General features: G+C 37.7%; 2 protein-coding genes across 2 annotated transcripts; one reads left to right on the forward strand and one right to left on the reverse strand.

The window, feature by feature from the left end:
• Positions 1-1,658: 1,658 nt before the first annotated feature.
• On the forward strand, positions 1,659-3,587 carry LOC107761650 (protein NODULATION SIGNALING PATHWAY 1-like). Its single transcript, XM_016579896.2, has one exon. It carries the CDS (start codon positions 1,841-1,843, stop codon positions 3,428-3,430), a length of 1,590 nt encoding a protein of 529 aa, XP_016435382.1. The 5' UTR covers positions 1,659-1,840; the 3' UTR covers positions 3,431-3,587.
• A 200-nt stretch (positions 3,588-3,787) lies between these two features.
• Positions 3,788-7,468, reverse strand: LOC107761651 (uncharacterized). The gene is made up of 4 exons (XM_016579897.2): positions 6,621-7,468; positions 4,401-4,493; positions 4,227-4,294; positions 3,788-4,022 (listed from the first exon to the last, which is right to left on the reverse strand). The coding sequence occupies exons 1-4, from the start codon at positions 7,338-7,340 to the stop codon at positions 3,878-3,880; spliced, it is 1,026 nt and encodes a 341-aa protein (XP_016435383.1). The 5' UTR covers positions 7,341-7,468; the 3' UTR covers positions 3,788-3,877.
• Between the last annotated feature and the right edge of the window lie 7,950 nt (positions 7,469-15,418).

Raw genomic sequence — 15,418 nt, forward strand, 5'->3', positions numbered from 1 at the left:
ATCTATTTGCAGAATGTGCACGGACCAGTGCTCTTCGTAAGGAAATGGAAAGCTGACTAAGCATTCAACTCCAGGCAGGAGAGGTGAAGAAGGTAATAGAAAGAATCAGAAGCTAGCATTGGAAGCAAGCAACTAAGGAAACAACAACGGCTATATGAAGTGCTATCATCTATCATACGTGGAGGGCAAGGAAGTGGGCCATTTTCAAGAAATAAAGTGTAAATATTGAGTTAGTTGTAGTACAGATTCAGAAGGAAATTGTACATAAATTAGACCTTCTAATCTAAACTAGGAGAAACTATAGGAACAATAAACTGATACAAAAAATCATGTGTAACTAGAAAGTCATCTCTGAGGCCTAATTCTTCACATTAGTCTTCCTAGAAGGTGGATGTGTGGTTAGGTGCTCTTTACGTGTATTGTGAACTCATATTTGTTGGTATGGTAATATTGACAGTTGTTACCAAAAAAATAAAAACATGTAAGCGGATGATAGGACTATTAGTTGATCTTTGTGCGACAAAGGTTGTCCAAAAGACAACTTTGGTCTATTTGTAAAGGAGAACTTGTAACATAGTTTATTCATGGTATTGATGATAGTATCATTGGTCGATCTTTGTCCAACAAATAGGACGATTCAGATCAGCGCGTAAAAATAGTTATTTTCTTGGAAAAAGACAAGTATTGAAAGTTGTTTAGAGGTCAATTTTTGGATTTGAAAAAAAAAATGCCAAAAAGTGCATAACCCAATGGACTGGAGAAGGCATAATCAAACAAAAAAACACTAATTTATTCAGTATGATGAAGAGTTTGCCGTCCCCTGAAATTTCTAACACAAAACCTGTCACAATCCCACAAACTTACAACAACAACCACAACAAATCCAGTTTGATCCCAAGATGTAGGGTCTGGGGAGGGTAATCTGTACGCAGACCTTACCCCTCCTAATGCAGGTAGAGAGGCTGATTCAATCCCACAAACTTAGATAAATAATAATCGGAAAAGTGTCAAATATACCTTTGTACTATCAGAAAAGGTTTAAATGTACCCCTCTTTATACTTTGAGTAGGTTTAAATGTACCCCTCTTAATACTTTGAGTTCAAATAACACTCCCACTAGATGTACAGTGGCGGAGCCAAAATTTTCATGAAGGGGTGTCAAAATATAAATAATTAGATACATCGAAAAATTAAGGGGAGTCAACGTATAGTAAATATACATAAAATAAAAAAATTATCTAGTAATATAATGCAATTTTTTCCGGCGAAGGGGTGTTGCTTGATACCTCTTGGTTCAATGTGGCTTCGCCACTGGTCGTTATACTTTGAGTCCAAATATATTCATATCGTTATATTATTGGTTCAAATATACCCGTTTTTTGTTAAGTTTGTCCAAAATGGACATTCAATCATACGTGACACTGACATTTGAACCCAAAGTATAACAAAGGGTATATTTAAACATTTTCTATATTTGGCTCTTTGCCGAATAATAATTTAGTGTCTCCAATTGTGTTGTTCATTGAACTCTTTAACAATCGTGACACGCCAGAAAATAAGTCAAATAACAGCACGAATCAGAGACAAGATTGCCAGCTTTAAAAATAATAATATCTGAATACAACAGCATAATAACTTCCAAAATAACAGCAACTTGATCCCTTAAATATGCCCAGTTCTGTCTCTTTTCGCTAGAAAAAACCTTTTGCTCTCATTTCTTTTAGCACCTGAGTGTCTAATAATAATAACACACACATAGTAACATCATAAACTCTTCTCTATTTGCATAGCCAATGATCAAACACCAAAATAGTCTCTCCTATCATCGTTTTTTGATACAATGACCATTGACGAGCCTGAGCCTAATTCCAATTCCGACCCCATCTCAGAGTGGCTAGATACTTTATCTGATGTTCCATCCTTCCTTGACGAACCTTATAATTACCCCGAGGATTTCAATTTCTATGGAGACTCATGGTGGATTCCTCCAAATCAAGATAAGCATATCGTTAATCACGATATCATCGACAACAATATTTGTACCTCATTCAACTATAGCTCCCCGGTCAACGCAGCAACTAGCACAATTCCTCCCGAGCCTATCATTTTGGATCTGTCCAAGAAGAGGAAAACATCAGGCTCTGAATCTGATCATAATCCAAAGGTGTCAAGGAAGAATCGGAACCGTCACACTAATGAGGCCGACGAAATGAAGAAATCAACAGGACACAAGAGAGTAACAAACAAATCCACAACAAATAACTGTAGCAATAAAGAAGGAAGATGGGCAGAGCATTTGCTCAACCCTTGTGCTGCAGCTATTACTGTTGGTAACATGAACCGCGTGCAACATCTGTTGTACGTTCTCCACGAGCTCGCGTCGTTCACATGCGACGCAAACCATAGGCTCGCGGCTCATGGACTCCGCGCGCTGACACATCATCTCTCTTCCCCTGGCTCATCCTCTTCATCCGTTGGTGTTACAAATTTCGCTTCTGCAAATCACAAATTCTTCAGGGACTCGTTGATCAATTTCAATGATATTAATCCCTGGTTTCGAATCCCGAATAACATCGCAAACTCAGCCGTTCTACAAATTCTTGGAGAACACGATAAGCTAAAGAACCTTCACATCCTTGATATTGGAGTCTCTCACGGCGTTCAGTGGCCAACTCTTCTTGAAGAGTTGACTCGACGATCAGGTGGGCCACCACCGTTAGTTAGACTAACGGTTATTACGCCCACCGTAGAGAACGCAGAATTAGGAGGCACCCCATTTGTGATCGGCCCGCCTGGTTACAATTTTTCATCGCAACTGCTAGCTTTTGCTAAGGCTATCAACATCAATCTACAGATCAACAGACTGGACAATTTCCCTCTACAGAATCTTAATTCCCAAGTCATCAATTCTTCAGAGGACGAAATATTAGTCACTTGTGCTCAGTTTAGACTCCACAATTTGCATCACAATAACCCGGATGACCGAACGGAGTTCTTGAGAATACTGAAGAGTTTGGACCCGAAAGGAGTAGTTGTGAGCGAGAACAATATAGATTGTAGCTGCAACAGTTGTGGGGACTTCACGACAACGTTCTCGAGGCGAGTGGAGTACTTATGGAGGTTTTTGGACTCGACAAGTGTAGCGTACAAAGGACGTGAGAGCGAAGAAAGGAGGATGATGGAAGGGGAAGCTGCAAACGCATTGACAAATATGGGAGAAATGAATGAAAGGAAGGAGAAATGGTGTGAAAGAATGAGGAGTGTTGGCTTTGTAAAGGAAGTGTTTGGAGAGGATGCCATTGATGGAGCTCGGGCGTTGTTGAGGAAGTATGATAGCAATTGGGAGATTAGAGTTGAAGAGAGAGATGGCTGTGTTGATCTATGGTGGAAAGGGCAGCCTATTTCTTTCTGTTCATTATGGAAGACATGAGAATTTGAAATTCCAATCAATTGTAGAGCAACTCAATTTTAGTTTCAGGAATGTATGAACTGTCAAGTAATCAAAAGTGTAGTTCCTCGTGTATCTGCCTACCATGTTAGACAATATACTGATTAGTGTATTTGCAGAGGCAACAAGTCAAAAATCATCTAGTATTTCTCTAGCAATTGATTATACGTATGTGCTTGGTCCATGTGGATAGTTTAACATTGTTTAAACTAATCCTGATTAAGCTGAATGCTTTTAGGTTGAAGCTATTTATCTCGTTTAATAACTTTTACGATAGTTCTTCATGCTTGAAAGTCCCATTAACAGTTAATAATTTATAAACAGGGAGGCAATAACAGATAAATAAGCCTAGAAACATCGACATTGACAGGATTAATTCCATTGTGTCAACTAGATGCAACCATTTATGTGCATGCTTTGATGAAAACATCACGTGAACTTGACATGATCCTCTTCTTGGTTACTCTGCAAGATAAACGCTTTAATCAAAGCATTGACTGAATCAGGAGATTCGATGTTCGCTGCATGTCCTGTGTTCTTGATTATTTCCAGTTTCGCTCTAGGCCCCAGATGTCTGCAAGTTAAGATATATGAAATTCAGTAGTAACAGTCTAGGTGTCCACTTTAAACATAAGATCATGAAGAGAAGCGGAGAGTAAGACAAGTGAGGCTTGCTCAGCACCGTTAGGTCCTGGGTTCGAGTCACACTAGAGGGGCAGTGTGGAAACACTATAGATCCTCTTAAAAATAAGAAGAAAAAAAGTGGAGAGTAAAGTACCTTTGCAATTGTTGGCCGAACATAAGAGGGAAAACTCTGTCTTTATCACCCCAAATAAGCATTGTTTCCTATACACACCAAAGCAACAAAGTTCTTTCTTGGTTATGTAAATAGTCAATAGAATGATTGAACAACCAAGAAAGTTTTGCTATTTTGTCCTAAGAGGAATTTGACCTGAGTTAAGATGGGCAATATGCAATCTGTATGATCGGACAGCAAGTGGTACACTAGCTCTTGCTTCTCCTTCAGGTAACTTCTGCACATTACCTTAAAAAAAATACCTTTTAGGTCTCAGCAATCTTGAAGACTTGAACGATGACTCATATTGGTGCAGAATCCAAGAAGAATGTTCTATTTGGTTGCAACTTTTTAGTGCCACATTAACCTTCTACCCTCTAATGGCTAATATGTTAGAACATTGATCTTATCAGTTTAATATCTGACAGATCATCGGCCGATACGATATTAACTCAATTTTTTAAGGGGTTCATCAAGGTAGCTTGCTACCTAGGCCTTCACATGTCGCCCTTGCATTGCACTATTGCTCAGGCCTGGGTGCACGGGCAGCTTAAACACATGTGTGACCTAAAGCCAAAGTTCAATGTGAGACCTAAGTTTTTAAAAGAAAGGTATGATACATATTTTTATTTGAAGTCTATTTTTCGATCTTTTTGAGATGCAAAGTTGTTAATGATTTTTTTATTATCGATTTCCTCTAATAATTTATTTTCATTTGATAATATAGCCAATCCATTTAATTTATCTTGAGACATTGTTAATCTCAGGTTAGGATTTATCAATTATAATCTTGTAAAACTTCTTTTCTTTGAGGCAACTGCTATAAAAAAAACTCTACTTTTGTATATAAAGTACTAAATATTTTTTTGTTAAATACTTATAAACCTATATTTTTTTAAAAATGGGCCTCCAAATTTGGGGGTCTAAGGCATAAGCCTTACTTGGAACAACGTTAGAGCGAACCTGAGCTCAAATACATGTGTGGCTTAAAGCCAAAGTTTAACGTGAGACCTAAATCTTTAAAAAAATGTTATAGAATATATTTTTATTTGAAGTCTATTTTTCTAGCTTTTTTAGATCCAAAGTTGTTAATAATTTTTTTATAATTGATTTTCTCTAATAATTCCTTTTCAATTGATAGTATAGCTAACATATTTAATCTTTCTTGAGACATTGTTGATCTTAGGTAAGATTTTATCAATTATAATTTTGAAAAACTTATTTTCTTTGAGGCAACTATTATAGAAAAACTCTACTTAAGTACTAAATATTAAACTTTTAAATACCTATAAACATATTATTTCTTAAAAAAATTGGTGCCCCCCAAATTTGGGGGCCTAAGGCACAAGCCTTGCTTGTAGATTTGGCGGATGTATTCCAGTATATTAAAAGAATTTTTTTTAATGTATTCCAGTAGATTTGACGGATTTTAGATTTATGGAATAAATTTGAAATCGATTTGACATGCTCACCTATAGTGCTTTTAAGTAACTAATGGCATGTAGGAACAAAATACCAGAACGACACTTTCATTACCAAAAATGTAGTGGAGTAGCTATACCAATTATTGGAATGCTGCACGGAATTCGTTTTGCATCACACTTTTGGCAAAAAAAGTGTATTGCTGGACTAATATACTGTTCCCTCCTTTTTCGTTCTCTTTTTTTTTATTCGACGTCGACCTATTTATTTGTACTCGAAATTTTAAATCAATAAATAAAAATTAGAAATTTATAAATTTAAATATAACATGACGTTTGTATGGCTATAAAATCATGACATTAAGAGTACAATGAAAAGTTTAAAATTAATTTTTAAATTTTAAAAATATTACTCCTTAAAAAGGAACGCTTCTTTCTATATTTAATAACTCTTTAACTCCAATTTTCACATGGAGTATTGAAGATCCCAAGATCTAAAGGTTTTGTTACTTTCTTAAACGTTGCTTAGGCAAATTAACAAATATAAATTGAAATATATGAAGTATTATTTTTTATACGAACAAACTAAAAAAGAAATAGTATTCCTTAGAGGGCGTTAGGACAAAAGAATTGTAAAATTCCGGGAAAAAAAATCAAATGAAAATGGTATTTAAAAATTAGAGTTGTGTTTGCACATTAATATAATTTTGGGTTGTCTTTGAATTTTTGTGAGTAATCTAAGTTAAATTCTGAAAAACAGCTTTTGGAATTTTTTTAAAAATTTCAAAATTTCAAAATTCATCTTCAAGTAAAAATTAAAAATTTTATGGCCATTCTAATTACAAAAAAAAGTAAAAAAATAAATTTTTTTAAAAAAAGGTAAAAAGAATTTCATGGCCAAACGGGCTCTTAAAATTAAAAGGAGGGATTAGCTGTAGTATTGAACGCAACTCACATCGATGAATTCCTGGAGAAAAGCATCAGGGGCCCACTTGAAAGGATTATACTTGTAAATTGACATGTTCACCAGCACATGCAAATCCTCCGGTTTTGCTGGTATCAGCAATTCCACCGGATCTCTTCCTATCCTTTTCAACTGCTCCTCCTTCTGTTCTTTCGTGCACCCAACTCCACTACTCAGTATCACCACTTTCTCCACCAATTCCGGATACATTTCCGCCATTTTATACCCCACAAATCCGCCGTAGCTAATGGAAAACATCGAACACTTTTTTACTCCCAGTCCCTTTAACCCTTCCACTACGCATTTCGCTTGAAATTCCTCAGTTCGTTCGGGTCGGGTCGTATACGATTTCCCGAAGAAGAGAAGGTCCGGAATATATAAATTGAACGATTGAGCTAAGGATTTGACTTGGTACATGAATTGCCACTTAGCGTCGCCGCCGTAACCGTGGATCAAGACGAGATTAGGCTTGTTGAAATGGCGATGATTAGGGGCCCAGAAGTGGACGGTGGTCTGCTCGTCTAAATCGAGGGTGCATGGCGAGAGATTGGAGAAGCGGAATAATAAGGAAATGTAAGCGTCGATGAAAGGGAAAAAGATAGGGAAGCGTTTAATGGAGGGTAAAGGGGTGAGAATCCAACGGAGAATGGTGGCGAAGACGGAGAGATAGAAGGATAAGAGATTGTAGAAGCAGAGACGCAGAGTCTCCATCACTGCCTGCCTCTACAGGATATTGGAAGAGAAATGCATGATCCAGCCCATAACATTATATAATAAGCTTCATTTCTGTGTCCATGTACATTTTTTTTCATTCATCATGTTAAATTGATCTCTCGACAAAAAAGAAATATTAATTTAATTGACAACTTTCGATAAGAAATCAAATATGATAGACCCAAACAATATAGTAATAATCTGTTATAATCAATTAAATTACATCAATAGTATAAAAATAAGTTATTATGTCCTCCGTTCAATTTTACTTGTCCATAATTGCATGCTTTCTAAAAAATAATAAATAAAGTGTATATTTTACCATAGTACTCATAATAATAATAATAATACTCCCTCCGGTTCATAATAAGTAACCAATTTGTTTTTTTATTTTGGTCCAAAATAAGTGTCCATTTATATAATCAAGAAAAAATTCAATTTGTTTTTCCAAAATTATCCTTATGTACGTATCCCTAAAAAGTCATTTACTCCTCACATTTGAGAAGAGAAGTAAGTGCTACTATAAGTATGGTGCAACATTTAATGAAGGGTAGTTTAGTCACACTAACTATTTTCGTCTAGAATTTAGTATTTCCTTAATGTGTGTGCCCAAAACAAATTGGTCACTTATTATGGACCGGAGGAAATAGTATTTTGAGAAGTCTTGAAAAATAATTTGTGAAATGAGTAATTAATGACAAAAGTAAAACAAAAAGAAAAAATCTGGTCCTCTCTTACGTGAATACCTTACATTCATACTCATATTAACTGTCGTGGTTTCTAAAAATAGTTGTCTCAAATTATTTATCATTTTAGAAGTTCAAGAGTAAATTAATTATTTTTTCCTATTCAACCGTTAATATTAATTGTTTTTGAAGACTACAAATACCTCAATTATGAGTAAGTAATAAATGAAAAGAAAATATATCTTAAGACATAAATAAGGGCAAAATAGTCAAAAACCTTTTATATTTAATATTTTCTTAAGGGATGTGTAAAAGAGAAATACGACAGATAATATGAGACGGAGGAAGTAGATCTTATGTTGCTCGCATTAATTGACGTTGCAATATTTGTCTTAAATATTATCAAATTAAGTTGATCAACAACGAATAACTTTTCATAAACTTACTAATTGGGAATATGTTTTAAACTTGATAAATAAGAGTGAACAAGATTCCTTAGGACACCCTAAAGGAAATGGGTAAAAAAATAGGAGAATTTGTTCCATCCCAATGTTTGTCTTTTTCTTTTAGAGCCGATCCTATGTGTAGAATTTGTTGGCCTTTTGCTGTAAGATTGATGGAGGAGCATCATTTTTTTTTTGGAGAACGTACGGTAAACGTTTGTGTCTCAGGACACATATAAAAATGCTAACTTTCAAGGCACATTGAATGATTTTTTCAAATGCGACTGATCCAATTGATTAAATACAACTGATTTTTAATCGCATTTGCTAATGCGATTTAAATCGTATTTCGACTTTTAAATCAAATTTAATAAATGCGATTTTTAAATAGCATTTGATATTAATCGTGTTTGACGAATGCGACTTTTAAATTGTATTTGAATAATGTTGTTTTCAAATCGCATACTAATACGACTTGTTTTCTAATCGATGACTACAACGAGACGGATCCCACCTGCCTAAAGGGCAACTTCGTGCCGTTACTTTGTTTGTAATATCTTATTATATTTCTCTCTTTTTTATCTATCTACTACTCCAATAACTTAAGCTTCGGTATAATAAGCTTTGTGTTCAATTCTAAACTCTAACATAATTTCCCAACTTCACTTACACTCTTATTTTTCGGTCTAATTTGGTCATGAGCTGAATGTACCAATGACGTGGCGGTTGTTTCATCACCTTGAATTTTGTGTTGTCAAACACTATTAATTAGAGTAATATAGATTCGTTTTGGATCCTAGAGAAATTAAAACGGTAGCAAAATTAACCTGATTCGTTTTGGCCCCTAATTTTTACAAACTGACTGTATAAAATTTATTAATATTAATAATATAATTTTACCACTTGTAATAGATTATGTATCTATCTTCCAAGAAATCATATCCGATTTGATATGAAAATTACCATTGCTAAAGATTAAACTCCTCTAACGCTCGATAATATGACTATTCTTTTTATTACAGTAAATATATACTCCTTTCTTTAAGCCGATCCTTTTTGTAGGATTTGTTGGCTTGTTTAGCTGAGATCAATGGAGCATTACTAGAATTTTATTTGAAGTCACTACAAGAAATTAGATTTATGGTAACGGTTTTTTTATTATACTTGGGACTTGAGACTAGAGGCGAACCTAGAATTTAGAGATAGTGGGTGCATATTTGCATTCAACCGAAATTTGTTATGTATATAGGATGTCATTACTAATATATTACTCCCTCTGTTTCTATTTAAATGACACTCTTTCTTTATTAGTCTGTTCCAAAAAGAATGACATATTTCTACAATCGAAAATAATTCAATTTTAAACTCTTCATTTGACCTATTTTACCATTAATGACAAGCTTTTATAACCACATATATGTCATGACCCACAAAGTTTTTCCTCCTTAAGCTTTTAAGACCACAAATTTCAAAAGTCTTCCTTTTTTTCTTAAACTTCATGCCGAATCAAACTAGTTCATCTAAATTAAAATGGTGAAAGTACTATTTTTTAACGATATATATATATATATAGAGAGAGAGAGAGAGAGAATTTTTATCGAACTATATGGGTGTCAGTGACCTCTCATTGTATAAGGTATGTCTGCCTCTGCTTGGGAGTTCAATAGATCATGGAACCTGCCATCCTCCACCCCCAGCTATCTTAACTGCAAGTGCATTCGCTATTCGATTCCATCATAAATCCTTGTTTACTCTTAAAATCGGATAACAATTAAACTTATAAGTGGTTTTAAGGATATGTAATATCACCTAGCACCAATTGATAAATATGATGATTAATAATAGAAATAAACAACAAAGTAATGCAAACCAGTATTGAAATGCAATTCAACCCTCGAGCTAGGTCACCGTTGAGCTGAATGAGTGAGAGTAGAGTTGAGAAACAAACTCTGAACAAGAGAGTATAAGAGAAAAGAGTATTATATTGTTTTGATATGCGTGAATGTAAGATGGTTACAAAATGATTAGAACCCTCTTTATATAGTAGAGGAATCCTATTTATGGTACAATTCTAATTATAGAAGGAAATCCCATAATTAGCTAAACTACCGCCCTTGATTTGATCTGTTTCGAGATTTCCGTTATGATCTTCGACCAGTCACGGATATCTCGCCTTTCCGTTATTCGGTCTTGCTTGATGCTTGTCCCGTTCAAACTCGATCATTACTGGTCTCGATCTCAACAAGTACCTCGAATCCCAAACTCGGCACTCTATCCTCATCTCTCGGATACGATATGGGGTTGATCCTCGATCTATCCCCTAGTCTCGGTTAATAAGTTAAATTGGGAGGGTCCTATTTTAATCGTATACAGATAGTCCTCTCATTTTTTTAGAGTAAAATGACAAGAAATGAATTGAGTCCTAGATTTTTAACCCGATTTTTCATGATGTTATCATCTTGACGTAAGTGACAAGGGTGACCGAAACATCTCGTCCGTACAATTCTCTAGGCATTTAATGCTTGTCAGTTGATGGTCGGCCACCACTGGTACTGAACCGTCGCCTTCATCCTATAAATGTGTCGTTCTTCATCTTTTAAACTATACCTTCAACTCGTTCTCATTCCAATTTTCTCAGTTTCTTCACCTTCCTTAGATCTTTGTGTTTCCAATTCCCGTGGTTTTTTATTCGTTCCATTGCAAAATACCAAGTATTTCTCCTCATCTTCCACTTTTCTTCATCTATTACATGGCTAAAACTTCGAAAATCGTTCCTCAAAAGGAAAAAGCTTCCTCATCGAGGCCTGCCGACGAGGAACCAATGGTGGAGCCATGCCCTGAAGAATTCTTTCCTTCGTCGTGCATCCTTGACTCCGACTTTAAGGTTGAAAAGATCCCCTCGGTTCTAGCCAATGCGAGCCAATGTCGAGATACATATGCACAATCACTGGTGGCCTTCTAAACCAAGTTAAAAAGGATTGCAACTGGGTAAACAAGCACGTGGTGGTGCCCTCGCCTGAGGATTCAATCACTATGTATGTGGAGGGGTTCTTAAGTGTCTACACCTACCCATTCACATTGGGCCCCCTGGACCCGGTTATCATGGACTTCTGCAAGAAGTACGAGGTCACCCTTGGCAAAATACACCCTTCTTTTTGGAGGATAGTGATATTGCTCCGCTTTTTTGTGAGCCAAGTCGATGGGTTTCTTTCACCCTCCACCATCTCATATGCTTATATAGCCCCCGACTTTATCGAGGGGGGATAATAAAACTTCAACATTGGGCCTCCAAGCAGCTTTCTCGAGCATAGATGAGGACAAGCACCGGGGTTGGATGGGCCAATTTACTAGCGCTTTATTTTGATGTCGTCGTTGCCTGGTTGTCGGGTGCGATTCCCTAACTAGTGTCAAAATGGACATATACTGAGCGCGCATGGCACGAATTGTCGAGAGGTCGATGGGAGGCTCGAAACCATGGTAACTTTTTGTATAATCCGATAATTCTAGCCATTGTCCGAACTTCTTTTTTTATCTCATTTACCCTCCATCTACAAGTCTTGGTAAGGACGTTCCAATGAAGCCCTCATCAGGTGATGAAGAAAATCTTCCCTAACCGTCTGATCTGAAATAGAAGAAAGAGCGGAAAAGGAAAGAGACTTCGAGCTCCACAAAGTTGGACGAGAAAAAGCCCAAAATGAGGTGGACCCTTAGGGGTAATGTCATCCCTTTAACAATGGACTCAGTCCTCAGGTTACGAGATGAGCCCGAAGAGGTTGAACAAGAAGAAGAAAATGAAGATGATTCCGGCCTAATAGCCCATGCACGAGCTAGCACCGGGGTTCGGAAAGCTTCGGAACTAGTGGAGATCGACGCTGACCGGCCTGGGCCTGACGAGGTCAAGGAGGAGACTTCAGCCCAAGTCCCCGAGCTGATAGAATTCGAAGATATTTTGCCTCGAGGCAAAGAGGACATTGAAGAGGTGATGGATGGCAGCGCAGAAAACGAGCTCAAGGCTCCCCAAGTTGGAGGCAGTGCTTCAAAAGACCCTCGGGGGGCAATAGAGATTGAGGATTCCCCCTTGTTTCCTTCGATCTCTGATTCTTTGATACGCAATTCTCAAGCCGTGGAAACTTGTCATAGGGAAGGAGCCCATGTAAAGGAGAATCTCTTCCATGGTTTATTTGCCGGGATAGAAGACGTCACCGGTTTGGGTGACCTGGAGGTCCCGAGAAAATGCTCGAGTGAGGCTTCCTCAAGTTCTAAACTGACCGATCAATTCTTGGCTCCCAGTGTCGATCTGGGGCACAAGCAAACTATCATTATCACAATCCCGGAAGATGCTCGTGTTCTTGGGTCCCCCGTAGAGGTGGCCAGCTACCTTCGAGGTTTGGTCACAGAGGAAGATTGAGCCCAGATGGATATGGTGGGAGAGCCTTCTCTTTTCAACAAAGCCCAATAGGCTTTAAACCGGGCAATCCCTGATTCTTCTATCCATTTTTGTACTTAGGTTTTTCTCCCTTAGTATAATTTTTCCCTTCTATGTTTATAGGCTTCGGTGCTTCATCACGAAGCTTTCCTCCGATTTCGAGGGGAACTTAGCCATTATGAGGCTGATATCCAGGGGGTCTCTGAGGAGAAGAATGCCTTTAACTTTTCAGTGAGCAGAAAGAAGAAGAAATCAAGGGCCTCCGAGCTAAACTGGCCGCGGCTCAGAAAGAACAGGCCGAACCGATCGAGCAGGTAATACAAGTCTTAGAAGCTCATGGCATCAGTTCGGGAGTGGTAGCTAACAATTCAATCTCATAGGTCCAGCAACTGCACGAGATGATCGGGAAACTCCTTGGAGAGGTAGATGCGGTGAAGGCGAAAACCATGGCATGGAAGCAAAATATGGACAGCCTTGCCTTAGAGAAAGAGCTTGCTCGAGCTCAGTTATCCTCGACTAAAATCTAGCTCCAAGGCATGAAAGAGAAGAACTTGGCACAAGCCAAGAAAATTGAGGAGCTCCGGGCTCGATTGGCCACAGAACTTGCAGTAGCGAAATCTAAGACTGAGACGGCCAAGGCCGACACTGAGGCAATCGTGGCCGTCTACTGATCTGACATCGAAGCCGCTCAAGCTCAAGTAAAAGAAGTTGCCAATGCTGCTCAGACTTGAGCATACCAAGTGTCAATCTTGAAGGGAGACTCTCGAGGAGATTCATGCTCGAGGCTTTGACCTTGCTGCCGAGATCAAAAATGCAAAAGAGCTTGAAGCCGAAGCCAAAGCATTGGTCTCTTCTGATGATGACGATTTCGGGAGCGTGAGTGGGTCCGAAAGCGAAGAAGACCCCGTAGGTGAAGGCGTTGCCCCTGGAGAAGATTAAGTACTTAAGATCTTTTTTGGACTTTTTGCTTAAACTTCCGATCGGGCCATGTTTCCTTTGTAAATTACTTTGACATATATAAAAATCTTTCTTGTGAAATTTCATCACTTCTGCCTTATGAAATTTTCGGTTTATTTATGCTCTATGAAATTATTATTCATAGGTTCAAGGTTCAGGTAATTTGGACCAAAACCAAACTAGTGTCGAGTGAGTACTTGCTCGAACTCGAAGTAGGGTAACCCTTAGGTTTTAATTGAGTGAGGATGATACCCCGAACTCAAAACAAAAGATGTCCCTTAGGTTCTTGTATTAGGCCGATGTGACCTTAGTAAAAAGAATGGCTTTTTCCCCTTTTCGGCTTAAAAAGTTCATACAAAATTTGTTATGCCTTAGCACGAAATAAGGAATTGTTCGAGAGTTCAAGCAATTTTGGATTCATTAGGGTCTTTGAGGCTTGATATTATCGAAGCCCTCTGCCATTTTGCCAAGGGTACCTTTTTAATCGATTTTTGATAATATTTGAAGGCATGTTTTATTACGGAATTCGGACGTCTCTGAACCATATTAATTCGACTGTAGCCTTTTATTTGGGATTTGCCCTTTGGGCTTATTTTCTCGTTTCACTTCGAGCTTGCCCGAAGTGTCAATCCCCGAGTGGGGTGGTCGTGGCCTGTAAAAATTGAGGGCCTCCTTTTAAGGTCTTATGGTCTCGAAGTTTTTATAATTTGGTCTCGTTTATTTTTTGGATGGCAGTCCCCGAGCATGGGGTTCCGTTATGATCGGCTTTTAAGCCTGTTTACACAATAGATCAAGAGTACGAAATTGTAAAGTAGAAATTTTTTTATAAGGCATGAGATATAGGCAAGGGAAAATTTGATGTTAGAGCTCAAGTAACCTATATGGGCACGGCTCATTTGACCATTTGACCCTTATAAAATTTACCTATCGAGACCTGCTATTACGAAGTAATTTCCTTGCAACAAAGGTGACATTCGAGGATAATTCCCCCCAGTATTCGAGGTTGATTGTAAAGAAGCCTCGGATACTGTTGAATTGTTCTAAGTTAGCACGATCAAAGGTTGCCTCGTTAAAAATCCCATTGGAAAACCCAACTGGGACAAAACCGGTCTAAGGGAAAAAGGGTGCAACACGTGTTGTCAGACATAAGGACTTTGTGCTGAAGGATCCATCAGTGTTCCTAATCGAACATCTGTAATTGGTTAGCTTAAAATATAAATGAAAATAGAGAAGGTCGTACCTTAGTAGTAGTATCGCTTTAGGAGTGATACGTTCCAATTGTTTGGTAGTTGATCATTGTTCATCATACCGAGCTTATAGGATCCCTTTCCGATAATATTGAGGACCTGATATGGCCTCTCCCAGTTTGGACCCAGTTTTCCTTCATTCGAGTTTCGAGTGTTGAGGGTGACTTTTCTTAGCACCAAGTCCCCTATTTTAAAATGTCGAAGATTGGATCTTCGGTTGTAGTACCTTTCGATCTGTTGTTTTTGTGCAGCCAATCGAACGAGGGTGGACTCGCATCTTTCATCCAATAATTCTAGGCTCGTGTTCATAGACTCA

Source organism: Nicotiana tabacum, chromosome 6 (genome assembly GCF_000715075.1).
Source record: "Nicotiana tabacum cultivar K326 chromosome 6, ASM71507v2, whole genome shotgun sequence".
Taxonomy (NCBI): domain Eukaryota; kingdom Viridiplantae; phylum Streptophyta; class Magnoliopsida; order Solanales; family Solanaceae; genus Nicotiana; species Nicotiana tabacum.

What these genes read in the sequence shown, in the direction of transcription:
- LOC107761651 (XM_016579897.2), bottom strand. Translation starts at nt 7,340, where the DNA reads ATGGAGACTCTGCGTCTCTGCTTCTACAATCTCTTATCCTTCTATCTC. An exon ending in TATTGCCCATCTTAACTCAG is followed by an intron (nt 4,295 to 4,400) that starts GTCAAATTCCTC and finishes TGGTGTGTATAG; the next exon opens with GAAACAATGCTTATTTGGGG. An exon ending in TTCGGCCAACAATTGCAAAG is followed by an intron (nt 4,023 to 4,226) that starts GTACTTTACTCT and finishes CTTAACTTGCAG; the next exon opens with ACATCTGGGGCCTAGAGCGA.
- LOC107761650 (XM_016579896.2), top strand. Translation starts at nt 1,841, where the DNA reads ATGACCATTGACGAGCCTGAGCCTAATTCCAATTCCGACCCCATCTCA.